This window comes from Anomaloglossus baeobatrachus, chromosome 5, assembly GCF_048569485.1.
Source record: "Anomaloglossus baeobatrachus isolate aAnoBae1 chromosome 5, aAnoBae1.hap1, whole genome shotgun sequence".
NCBI classification, from domain to species: Eukaryota; Metazoa; Chordata; class Amphibia; order Anura; family Aromobatidae; genus Anomaloglossus; species Anomaloglossus baeobatrachus.
In genome coordinates this window covers 188871757-188885369 of record NC_134357.1, presented here as the reverse complement: position 1 = coordinate 188885369, position 13613 = coordinate 188871757, and the positions used below count along the sequence as shown (strand labels likewise).

Below are 13613 nucleotides of genomic sequence, written 5' to 3'. Positions count from 1 at the left end.
CAGAGCTAGTATATACCAATAGTAAAGTGGCATACACTGCTAAACAGTCGGTATATACCTGCAGACACAGTCAGTATATACCGCTAAAAGCTGATATACACCGCCAGCCAGCAGGCACACGCCGCTAGAAAGACAGCGATATACCGCTGAACAGAGCGGTATATAGTGCTGCAGAGTTGCAGAGCCAAGGAGGCGATTTCACCCATGTCTGCTCCCCACATGTAATGGCGTCCAGTGTTCTCTGGCAGCATGGAGGGAGAGACGGCCCACTAGAGGGAGCGGCTTCTGGAGCAGTGGAGGGGGCGTTGCTAAGAATGCAGGCCGAAACCGGGAGCTAAATTTATGATGCTTCCCCGGGAACATGGCCTGCATCACCCCACCGGCGCCTCCTCAGGTGGCGGTTGGATGCAGTGGACGGATACACGTCGTCTCCCTACCTGCTCTTGCTCTGTCTGAAGACGCGTCGGTCCTGGGATGCAGAGATCTCGGGGACGCAGTTTCGGCTCAAGGCTAGCAGGTGCTCGGCTCTGCTTAGCCCTCTGGAGCTACCTTTGTGAGGTGCTTCCAGGGAGCCTGGAGGGGTACGCAGACCCGACCACTTGGGCGCGAGGGAAGACTGACGGCTTTTGCACGCCAGGTTGCCTCTGCCCGTAAGCGGGGGGAACGAGGGTGAGCACACCCTGGTATTGCCGCGACAGGTATGATGTAGTTCCTCTTTCCTGCGGCAGCACACATCGCTGTGTGTGAAGCCGCAGGAACGAGGAACATCTCCTTACCTGCCGCCAGCGGCTATATGGAAGGAAGGAGGTGGGCGGGATGTTTACATCCTGCTCATCTCCGCCCCTCTGCCGCCATTGGCCGCCTGCCGTGTGACGTCGCTGTGACGCTGCACGACCCGCCCCCTTAGGAAGGAGGCGGGTCGCCGGCCAGAGCGACGGTAGCAGGGCAGGTGAGTGCATGTGAAGCTGGCGTAGCAATAATTATCGCTACGCCAGCTATCACAAGATATCGTACCTGCGACAGGGGCGGGGACTATCGCGTGCGACATCGCAGCATCGGCTTGCGATGTCGCAACGTGCAAAGCCCGCCTAAGGGAAAACACACACAATCCCCAGTCGCCTCTCCAGCCTCCCACTTTACCATTTTACAGCCATCAGCTGTACATCTACTGCTACCCCTGACAAAGCCACATTAGTGTGGCGATACACCTGGGGCCTTTCCCCCACCCCTTTTCCCCACATTTTCATTCTGGCATCTCTCAGCAGGCTCTTGCTTGCTAGCAAGCGTAGTATGCTAACATTTTATGTGCATTTGTCTCTTGCTCTAAGCACATGTGTTTTGGTCTTAGGGTAAGAACGCACTTTGCATTTTCACCTGCATTTTAGGTGCTTTTTAGGTCCGTTTTGGGAAGCACCTTTTTCATGCCAAAAGGCATGCGTTTTGATTTCACAGCAAAGTCAATGGAAAATGGTGATTTTCAGACCGCACTTTGCGTTTCAAAACGCTGCGTTTAATTTGCATATTTTGTGGCAAAAACCATGCGTTCAAAGAAGCAGCATGTCAGTTGTTTTTGCCATTTTGGGTGCGTTTTGCTAACATTGAAGTCAATGAGAAATGGCAAAAACCAAGATTCCTTTAAATTCCAGAGTTTTACCTGCTTTTTATGTGCAGAAAACATGAGTTTTGGACTACCAAAACGCATGCTTTTTAAACATTAAAATAATGATTTCATATGTCCCTTTACACACACACATAGTCCGACAATTAAATTAATAAAAAATTATAATTTAATGCTATTTTTGCAATAAATAGTATATTACCGCTATAATTTTAGTCTATATTTCTATTTTCTTTATTATTTCTCAAAATCTGTGTTCCTTTTTTTTCTCTTTTTTCATTGTGTTTGACAGATTAAACTTTATTTAGCAGTGTCTTGATGTTCAAAACGCATCTGTCAAAACGCAGGTGAAAAAGCATGTAAAAAGCGCTAAAAACGCATCAAAAACGCGGTAAATGCATGCGTTTTCAGCGCTAAGGTTGAGAAAAAGGCAACTTTGGTCAAATCAATTAAGCCCAAAACGTGCGTTTAGAACTGCAAGTAGGTGAACGCAAAGTGCGTTCTTACCCTTATTCCTGGCCTGACACAGCATGATCGTGGATGATTTCATGGTGGTTGTGTTCAAATTCAGTAGGCACCAACTGTTGCTATCACCCTGCTGTAGATTTGTAGACTTTTCTTCATACTTCAGGACACGTGGCTTTGTGTCACTGATGGTACTTATTTATATTTTTCCCATTACATATTTTGTATTCTTCCTGATCTTATCATTATAGATGACTGGGGATTGTGTGTATTTTTACTTACAGGAACAAACCTTTGACTCTGTGCTTATATATACATGTATCAGCTGTTCTGTATGTCTGGGTTGTTTTTTTTTTTGCAGTTTTTGAACAAAAACCATTTTTATTGACATTTGGTGATCCTATTAAGTTATTCTTTGCACACCACTTTTTTGTCTTCTTCCTCATAGTTGTTCTGTTTGGTATGTTTTTTGGTTGATCCTTTCCTACATCTGTGGTTCCCCCTAAACAATTTATTCTTGACTATAAATCAGTCATACTGGAAAGAAATACATGGGTAACCCCCCTCCTCCCCCGTCCCCAGGTCCTAAAGGATACTCACAAACAAACCTTAGGGAAAAGTAATAAAGATAAATCACCAATAAGAGTTTCTGAAAAAATGCTTAAGTATCCCATAGACTTCCATTGAACTCAAAGAAAAAAATGTTGTTCCAGCTCACCTGATCCAATAACACCCCTATTGCAGGACTGTGCTGGGAAGGTAAAGTCGGCAAAACTTGAGACATCAAATCCAAAGCAGTAATTCCAGCAAACTTGGTCCAGAAATATAGGTATAAAAAAGGATTTTATTGAATAATTAACATTAAAAACAGTCCATGTAGGTCACAAAAAATTAAGTCCAGACGTCTAGTTCTTACTCAATCTCTCACAGATTGATTAAGAACTAGACGTTCAAAACGTGTCCTCTGTCTGGACTTAATTTTTTGTGACCTACATGCATGGCTTTTAATGTTTATTATTCAATAAAATCTTTTTTATACCTATATTTCTGGACCAAGTTTGCTGGAATTACCGCTTTGGTTTTCCATTAAACTCAATATACAAGTCGAGCCCTTCCAAGCGTCCAGTCGCTCGTTACGAGTACCGAGCACTCGAGCATGATAGTGCTGACTCATCACTAATGGCAACCTATCCATGCTTTCAGTGTTGCAAACTCCTTTTCATATAACACACAGAACTCTAAATCTAGAAAAAGGCCAATTTTGATGATTTTCCATAATATTTAGTGTTATTCTGATCAATTTTAATATATATATTTTGGTCAAATTAGAAGCACTCAATTTTAGAGGTGTCCCTTTCCCATAATATAACTTGTAAATTATATACCCCTAATGATCAACTGTAATCTGGGGAAAGACAGTGTTCAATTTTCCTACAGCGCTCATTCATACAGTCAATCAATATGAGCTGCAAAGAAAAAGCACGTAAATAGGGTCTTATCCTATATAAAAGAAAAACTCAGAGAAGCTCACCTACAGTCATTTATATAAAGCAAGACAAATTCTCCAAGGCAAAATAATGTTCTCCTTGTAATCTTTCTCATCTCCAAAAATTCAGGGGTTTCCCAAAAATAGGACCTAATGTGGTTAGTTATGAACCTTGAATCCCTGGAAATACGTGGCTGGGCTGATTGACCCTTCACACTTTTCTGTCTCTTGTTAAAGAGAAGTCACATGAATCCTCACTTTTTGCTAATGTTGCTATAAGTCTGAAAATGGCAGGCCCTGTGCATATATACTTAACCAATGGGATGGTGCCTCACTTCATTTGGGTTGCTCTACTAATGTGGCTTGCAGTATCTGCATTGGGGGCTCACTCTATGATGTTTAACCCTTTGGAGACAAAATGCCCTATAAACAATATGCTGTGACTTTATCTTGCACCAGATTGATTACCTGAGAAAGGAAATACATAAACTATTGGAAACAAATCGAATACAATCAATGTTCAATTTTTTAGTTGAATAAGGAAATACCCAAAATATTTAACCATTATAGCTTTGCAACAATTCAGGGAAATCTGTCAGCAGTTTTTGCTATTTTATCTGAGAGTAGGATAATGTAGGAGCAGAGAGCCTGATTCTAGGGATGTGTCACTTACTGGGCTGCATGTTGTAATTTCAATAAAATCAGTGTTTTATCAGAAAGAGACTATCACTGCCAGACTAGGTCTTACATACATGACAGTCAGGCTAATTTGTGTAACCCAGTTCCCACCCCTGATTGGCAGCTTGCTGTCAATGTACAGTGTACACAGGAAGTGGTCAGATTTTATCAAAACTGCACCAAACAGTCCAGTAAGTGATATTGATTGCTGGAATCAGACTCTCTGCCCCTAAATAATGAAGCTCTCAGATTACAAAGCAAACACAAGCTGACAGATTTCCTTTCACTGTTTATACTGGAAATTATAACTTTCTTTATTCCTCAGGATCAGCAAAGAAAAGGAGTGATAGTGGCTACAGACAGTAATTTTGCCATGGCTGTGGCTTATCATGCATCTGAGTTACAAATCCCTGTGTTCGTCATAATGTCAGCTGGAACATCTCCAAACCGAGTCAAAATGTGCCGTGACTATGGTGCTATGGTTATTTTATTTGGACCCACAGCAAGAGATGCTCAGAGCCATGCCCGGAGACTAGCTCAAGAGAATGGATACCTCTATATTGAGGAGTAAGTATGATTTTGGAGTATTATCTACTATCAGGGCTAATTGTAGTTTTCTTGCTGCCTGAGGCAAAAATTGAAATGGCCCCCCTCCCCACAGTGCAATAGAAACTAGCAGTGAATGTGCACAATACCAGCATAGCTTCTGCGGTATTATTTGTATGATGAAAATGACCTGTGAATATGATTCTCCAGTTCGGTGTGATTACTAGAGATGAGCGAACTGGTCGCGGTTCGGCTCGAGGTCGGTTCGCCGAACGGGGGTCCCGTTCGAGTTCGGTTCGTCGAACGTTCGACGAACCGAACTCGAGCCAATAGGCTATAATGGGAGGCAATCACAAACACATAAAAATGCATTATAAATGTACACAAACAGTTAATAAACATTGCCATAACACTTACCGGTCCTCGCGATCCCTTCTGCACTCTGTCTCCTGCCGCTATTCCATCCGATGATCGCTGAATCCTCCCGGTGACGGCACTGCCAGCAGAGATGCAGGACCTATCGTGACGTCAAAATAGCCATGTGACCAGTCACGTGGCTATTATCTCATTGGCTACAGACTGGTCACATGACTATGACGTGTCATGTAGGACCTGCGAGTGCATCTCTCCGGTACACGGTGCACATATGTGTATCGCCGTGTACCGGCGACATGCTCTAGCACACGGTCGACTCCCCGTTCCGTTAGGGACCGGCTGACACAGCCGGCCATTAACGGAGATCACCGTTGCCATAGCAACGCAGTTAGCGGTGACGTCACCGCTAACCGCGGCTCCGAGAGCACCGTTGCTATGGTAACGCGTCTGTCAGCGTTACCGCTGTTACCGCTGACAGCCAGCACTGATCACTCACGGAGTGAAGGCTGCACGCTGCTTCCCGATTGTAGTGAGGATTGTAGTGAGGATGAGGTTCCCCACCCCAAGTGATGAGCTGGTGAACCTCATCCTCACTACAATCGTCACTACTACTACACTAGAAAGAAAGAAGACAGAAGAGCAGGATCGTGGAGGGCTGACAGGGGGTAATAAAGATGGAGTCTCTAATGTGTCTGTGTATTTATTTCTATTAAAGTATTTTTTCTCTGTGTGGTGTTTTTTTTTAACCCTTTATTGGAGATTCTTAATGGCCGGGTCATACGTGCCTGACATTAAGAATCTCTGGCTTAATACTGGCTAGTAAAACAAAGCCAGTATTAACTCATGATTACCCAACAAGCCACCTGGCTCCAGGGCTGTTGGAAGAGTTGGATACAGCGCCAGATGATGGCGCTTCTATGAGAGCGCCATTTTCTGGGACGGCTGCGGACTGAAATCCGCAGCAGAGGCGCCCAGAAACTTCGGGCTAACCTGTGCTGCGGATTCCAATCCCCAGCTGCCTAGTTGTACCCGGCTGGACACAAAAATGGGGCGAAGCCCACGTCATTTGTTTTTTAATTATTTCATGAAATAAGTGAAATAATTAAAAAAAAACGGGCTTCCCTATATTTTTGGTTCCCAGCCGGGTACAAATAGGCAACTGGGGGTTGGAGGCAGCCCGTGGCTGCCTGCTGTACCTGGCTAGCATACAAAAATATGGCGAAGCCCACGTCATTTTTTTGGTGGGCAAAAATATTCTGCATACAGTCCTGGATGGAGTATGCTGAGCCTTGTAGTTCTGCAGCTGCTATCTGCTCTTCTCCATACAGACAGACAGCAGCTGCAGAACTACAAGGCTCAGCATACTCCATCCAGGACTGTATGCAGAAGTTTTTTGCCCCCTGAAAAAATTATGTGGGCTTCGCCATATTTTTGTATGCTAGCCAGGTACAGCAGGCAGGTACGGCTGCCCCCAACCCCCAGTTGCCTATTTGTACCCGGCTGGGAACCAAAAATAAAGGGAAGCCCTTTTTTTAATATTTCATGAATTTCATGAAATAATTAGAAAACAAATGACGTAGGCTTCGCCCCATTTTTGTGTCCAGCCAGGTACAACTAGGCAGCTGGGGATTGGAATCCGCAGCACAGGTTGGCCTGAGCTTTCTGGGCCCCACTGCTGCGAATTGCAGTCTGCAGCCGCCTCAGAAAATGGCATTTTCATAGAAGCGCCATCTTCTGGCGCTGTATCCAACTCTTCCAGCACCTGCCTGCTATACCTGGCTAGCATACAAAAATATGGCGAAGCTCACGTCCTTTTTTTGTAGTTTTTTGGCAAAAAAAATAAAAAATGCTTCCCTGGATTTTCCATTGCCAGTGAAGGTAACACCAAGCAGTGGGGGTTAGCAGCCAGTAGCTGCTTGGATTACCCTTAGCTAGCAATACAAAAAATGCAGCGGGAGCCCATATATATTTTTTTTAATTATTTATTTAAATAACTAAAAACAAAATGGGCTTCCCTGTATTTTGATTGCTGGACATCACAGTGCTGTAAAAATAAATCTTTAAAAAAATGACGTAGCGCTCCGCGGTATTTTTGATTCTCAGCGCAGATAAAGCAGACAGCTATGGGTTGCCACCCCCATCTGCCTGCCGTTACCTTGGTTGGCAATCAAAATACAGGGAAGCCCATTAATTTTTTCTATTTAAAAAATAGTTAAAAAAAAAAATGACGTTGGGTCCCCCCATTTTTGATAGCCAGCTAGGGTAAAGCAGACGGCTGTAGCCTGAAAACAACAGCTGGCAGCTTTACCGTGGTTGGGGATCCAATGTGGAGGTCCCCTCAGGCTCTTTTTTATAATTATTTTATAAATATTAATAATTACACAATAAAAGTAGGGTCCCCCCCAAATTGGATCACCAGCCAAGGTAAAGCGGACAGCTGTGGTCTGGTATTCTCAGGGTGGGAAGGTCCATAGTTATTGGGCCTTCACAGCCTAAAAATAGCAGGCCGCAGGCACCCCAGACGTGGCGCATCCACTAGATGCGCCAATCCTGGCGCTTCACCCCAGCTCATCCCGTGCCCTGGTGCAGTGGCAAACAGGGTAATAAATCGGGTTGATACTAGCTGTAAAGTAACCTGAGATCAAGCCCAGCAGTTTGTGATGTCATGGCGTCTATTAGATACCCAACATCATAAACTGTCAGTACTAACAAAAAAAAAAAATCGACAAAGAAATTTATTTGAAAAAACAGTCCCCAAAACATTTCCTCTTTCACCAATTTATTGTAAGAAAAAAAATAAAGGGGTCCCACGACGACTCTGGACCGTCTAGAATATGGGGGGGAGACACTCAGGGAACGTATCCCCCATTTTCTAGGAGTGCGGACCCTTCATGTGAGGAGTGTGGGTGCAATGAATCTGCACTCACTCTTCTCGGGTCCACAGCAGCAGAGTCCATGTCGTAATGGTTGCTACCAAAGCTGCAATGCCCTGTTCATGAGGTAAGGGCATGCCTAATCAGGAGAACTACTGTAGAGGAAGCTCTGCTCACTGGTATATAGGTGCTCAGAGGTAATAATAGATAAAATTAGTGAGTAACCTGGCACTCTAAATCTCCCATACTAAGTCAGTAAGTCACAACGGATAGTAATGCAAAATCACTCTTTATTGGTCCGTATTAAGAAAAAAAAATTTTTCATAAGCATATATGTTTTTGTCCAAAACAAGTTACAAATGACGTTTCGGCCTGAGCCTTCGTCAGATTGGACTTATCTGCATGTAATCATGAAAAATGACAATAATCAGTATCACATAAGAGTGAGAGAACAATAACATAAACTCGAACAATGTAGAGGTACAATTGGGATGCAGCAAAAAAATTGCAACACAGCAAGAAATGAAACACAAGATACAAATGTCATAATACAGTACAAGGACAATATAGTAATGACAAATATGGGGTCAGAGTAGGCTTAGACAGCTCTGGTACGAAAGAGATGTCAATCATAAAGTAACATGTGCAGTAGGTGTAGAGCTACACTATGCATGGCAGAGCTAATGGGTAGACCGACCATAGAAAAAGAACGGAGAAAAAGTGGAGAAAAAATGGAGAAAAAGTGGAGAAAAAGTGGAGAAAAAATGGAGAAAAAATGGAGAAAAAGTGGAGAAAAAGTGGAGAAAAAAATGGAGAAAAAGTGGAGAAAAAGTGAAGAAAAAGTGGAGAAAAAGTGGAGAAAAAGTGGAGAAAAAGTGAAGAAAAAGTGAAGAAAAAGTGGAGAAAAAGTGGAGAAAAAGTGGAGAAAAAATGGAGAAAAAGTGGAGAAAAAGTGGAGAAAAAGTGGAGAAAAAGTGGAGAAAAAGTGGAGAAAAAGGGAAGAAAAAGTGGAGAAAAAGTGGAGAAAAAGTGGCGAAAAAATGGAGAAAAAAATGGAGAAAAAGTGGAGAAAAAGTGGAGAAAAAATGGAGAAAAAGTGGAGAAAAAGTGGAGAAAAAGTGAAGAAAAAGTGAAGAAAAAGTGGAGAAAAAGTGGAGAAAAAATGGAGAAAAAGTGGAGAAAAAGTGGAGAAAAAGTGGAGAAAAAGTGGAGAAAAAGTGAAGAAAAAGTGAAGAAAAAGTGGAGAAAAAAATGGAGAAAAAATGGAGAATAAGTGGAGAAAAAATGGAGAAAAAAATGGAGAAAAAGTGGAGAAAAAGTGGAGAAAAAGTGGAGAAAACATGGAGAAAAAATGGAGAATAAGTGGAGAAAAAATGGAGAATAAGTGGAGAAAAAATGGAGAATAAGTGGAGAAAAAATGGAGAAAAAGTGGAGAAAAAGTGGAGAAAAAGTGGAGAAAAAAATGGAGAAAAAGTGGAGAAAAAGTGGAGAAAAGGTGGAGAAAAAGTGGAGAAAAAATGGAGAAAAAATTGAGAAAAAATGGAGAATAAGTGGAGAAAAAATGGAGAAAAAGTGGAGAAAAAGTGGAGAAAAAGTGGAGAAAAAAATGGAGAAAAAGTGAAGAAAAAGTGGAGAAAAAGTGGAGAAAAAGTGGAGAAAAAATGGAGAAAAAATTGAGAAAAAATGGAGAATAAGTGGAGAAAAAATGGAGAAAAAAATGGAGAAAAAGTGGAGAAAAAGTGGAGAAAAAAATTGAGAATAAGTGGAGAAAAAGTGGAGAAAAAGTGGAGAATAAGTGGAGAATAAGTGGAGAAAAAATGGAGAAAAAAATGGAGAAAAAGTGGAGAAAAAGTGGAGAAAAAGTGAAGAAAAAGTGGAGAAAAAGTGGAGAAAAAGTGGAGAAAAAATGGAGAATAAGTGGAGAAAAAGTGGAGAAAAAGTGGAGAAAAAAATGGAGAATAAGTGGAGAAAAAGTGGAGAAAAAGTGGAGAAAAAATGGAGAAAAAAATGGAGAAAAAGTGGAGAAAAAGTGGAGAAAAAGTGGAGAAAAAGTGGAGAAAAAATGGAGAAAAAATTGAGAAAAAATGGAGAATAAGTGGAGAAAAAATGGAGAAAAAAATGGAGAAAAAGTGGAGAAAAAGTGGAGAAAAAAATTGAGAATAAGTGGAGAAAAAGTGGAGAAAAAGTGGAGAATAAGTGGAGAATAAGTGGAGAAAAAATGGAGAAAAAAATGGAGAAAAAGTGGAGAAAAAGTGGAGAAAAAGTGAAGAAAAAGTGGAGAAAAAGTGGAGAAAAAGTGGAGAAAAAATGGAGAATAAGTGGAGAAAAAGTGGAGAAAAAGTGGAGAAAAAAATGGAGAATAAGTGGAGAAAAAGTGGAGAAAAAGTGGAGAAAAAATGGAGAAAAAAATGGAGAAAAAGTGGAGAAAAAGTGGAGAAAAAGTGGAGAAAAAGTGGAGAAAAAGTGGAGAAAAAAATGGAGAAAAAGTGGAGAAAAAGTGGAGAAAAAGTGGAGAAAAAGTGGAGAAAAAATGGAGAAAAAGTGGAGAAAAAGTGGAGAAAAAAATGGAGAAAAAGTGGAGAAAAAGTGGAGAAAAAGTGGAGAAAAAGTGAAGAAAAAGTGGAGAAAAAGTGGAGAAAAAGTGGAGAAAAAATGGAGAAAAAAATGGAGAAAAAGTGGAGAAAAAGTGGAGAAAAAGTGGAGAATAAGTGGAGAATAAGTGGAGAAAAAGTGGAGAAAAAGTGGAGAAAAAGTGGAGAATAAGTGGAGAAAAAGTGGAGAAAAAGTGGAGAAAAAATGGAGAAAAAGTGGAGAAAAAGTGGAGAAAAAAATGGAGAAAAAGTGGAGAAAAAGTGGAGAAAAAGTGGAGAAAAAGTGAAGAAAAAGTGGAGAAAAAGTGGAGAAAAAGTGGAGAAAAAATGGAGAAAAAAATGGAGAAAAAGTGGAGAAAAAGTGGAGAAAAAGTGGAGAATAAGTGGAGAATAAGTGGAGAAAAAGTGGAGAAAAAGTGGAGAAAAAGTGGAGAAAAAGTGGAGAATAAGTGGAGAAAAAGTGGAGAAAAAGTGGAGAAAAAATGGAGAAAAAGTGGAGCACCCTTTGGTGCCTTTCATGTGGCACTAAGGGGTGCTTAGCTTTGTATTTAGCCAAAAAAATGAAAAAAAAATGACGTAGGGTTCCACCTAGTTTTGTAGCCAGCTAGGGTAAAGCAGATGGCTGCAGCCTGCAGACCACAGCTGGCAACCTCACCTTGGCTGGTAATCCAAAACTGAGGGCACCCCACGCTGTTATTTTAAATTAAATAAATAATTAAAAAAAAAAACACGTAGGGGTCCCCCAAAATTGGATCACCAGCCAAGGTAAAGCAGACAGCTGGGGCCTGATATTCTCAGACTAGGGAGGTCCATGGTTATTGGACTCTCCCCAGCCTAAAAATAGCAGGCCGCAGCCGCCCCAGAAGTGGCGCATCCATTCGATGCGCCAATCCTGGTGCTTCGCCCCAGCTCATCCCGCGCCCTGGTGCGGTGGCAAACGGGGTAATATATGGGGTTAATACCAGATGTGTAATGTCACCTGGCATCAAGCCCTGGGGTTGGTGAGGTCAGGCGTCTATCAGATACCCGACATCACCAACCCAGTCAGTAATAAAAAAAAAAATAGACGACAAACACATTTTTATTTGAAAAAACACTCCCCAAAACATTCCCTCTTTAACCAATTTATTAGAATGAAAAACAAATCCAGGTCTGGTGTAATCCAAGGGGTTGCCATGACGATCCACACTGTCCCAGTCAATGAAGAGCAGGATGTTCCCCATTGGCTGGGAGAGCAGTGCAGTGACCTGAGCTAACATCAATGGGTCAGCCCAGGTCACTGCAGGGCATGACAAGTGCTGCTGTCAGCGAGGTACATTACCTGCGCTGATCTCCAGCACACTGACAGCCCCTGTCGCTGAGTTCAATGACCAGCGCCTTCACACCAAGTATCGCGAGAGGCCCGTGACGTCACCGCTAGTCAGTCTCGGGTCGGAAGCGAGAGGTGATGTGACAAGCGGCGGCCATGGAGGACAGTGACAGCGCTGAGGTCAGGATGGCGGGACTTCATCACCGCAGGTAAGCCGAGCGGGACCATGTGTGTGTGTGTGTGTGTGTGTGTGTGTGTGTGTGTGTGTACATGCCGCGGGCAGGAGGGGGCGGAGTGAGCTGAGCGGGGAAGTGTGGGCTTCCTGCACGTAACTAGGATAAACATCGGGTTACTAACCAAAGCGCTTTGGTTGGATACCCGATGTTTATCTTGGTTACCAGCTTCTGGCAGGCTGCCAGCGATGGCTCCTGCACACTGTAGCTGTAAAAAGCCCTGCTTTTTGCTGCTAGAACTGTTCTCGAACGTATCTAGAACTATCGAGCTTTTGCAAAAAGCTCGAGTTCTAGTTCGATCTCGAACAGCCCCCAAAATCACTCGAGCCTAGAACTGGAGAACCTCGAACCGCGAACCGCGCTCAACTCTAGTGATTACACCAATACAAAGATATTTTTTGTAAAAAAAACATTGGTTTGCGATCATGTTTTGTAAACTGTAACATTTACCTTAAAACACCTTAACCCTTGAAAAGAGCAGTGACATTATAGTGCCCCATGTATAAAAATATTTGTCCTACCTGTCCAGACTACCCCTGAATAAACAATGGTCCCTCACTGTGATCCCTACACAAAATATAACCCCCACACTGTCTTTTTTAAAAAACAGTGCTGCCACACTGCCCACGTTTATGAGTTAAAACTGTCATCAGTCATTACTTATTAACTACTAGAAGGTGGCCCGATTCTACGCATCGGGTATTCTAGAATTTACGTATTGTGTAGTTCATGTATGATTTTTGTTATATATATATATATATATATATATATATAGATGTTGTTGTGTGTAGTTACCAAGTGTTTGTGTAGGCGCTGTACATGTTCTGGGTGTTGTCTGGGTGTTCCCCTAGTGAAATATAGACACCACAATGTCCCCCCTTATGTACTATTACTGCTATACAGTTTCCCTAATGAACTATATCCTCCGTCTAGAACAATAATTACCACACTAACTACTCCTATGGGGAAAAATCCATCATATAGAACAAAAGGGTGGCACTCACAGGAAATCTTAAAATACTTCTTTATGTCATCCAAAAATTAAAACATAAGGAAAGGGATGCAGAGGGGGGATGCGGGGGCTTTTCTGGTTGAGCACCGCTGTCTTTAACCCCTTAATATATCTTGATGGTGTACTTCGTGGAGTTTCATAAGGAGAAGTAATTTGGAGCCAGACTCTACTTGTTTTCTTATTCACTCTTATGAGCTATATTTCCCCGCTGTTCCACCTTATAAGATATCACTTCCATGCTGTCGTCCCTCATGAACTCTGACCTCCACACCATCCCCGCTTTATGCTATTACCTCTCCACTATTTCCCCTCACACTACTATCTTCTGCTCTACCATGCTGCCTCCTCCTCTCTATCCCCATCTTAAAAGTACCTGTCCATCTCCTTCTATCCACACAACCACTTTTCCTACACCACTGAAGTTCAA

General features: G+C 42.4%; 1 protein-coding gene across 4 annotated transcripts in view; it reads left to right on the top strand.

Annotated features, from left to right (window-relative positions):
- Positions 1 to 13613, top strand: part of LOC142311040 (L-threonine ammonia-lyase-like) — a 290375-nt gene that overhangs the window by 88769 nt on the left and 187993 nt on the right. For all 4 annotated transcript variants that reach the window (XM_075349048.1, XM_075349046.1, XM_075349047.1 and 1 more), the window contains one exon: positions 4573 to 4814. In XM_075349048.1, coding sequence (XP_075205163.1) covers positions 4573 to 4814 — 242 coding nt within the window. The remainder of the gene's footprint in view (positions 1 to 4572; positions 4815 to 13613) is intronic.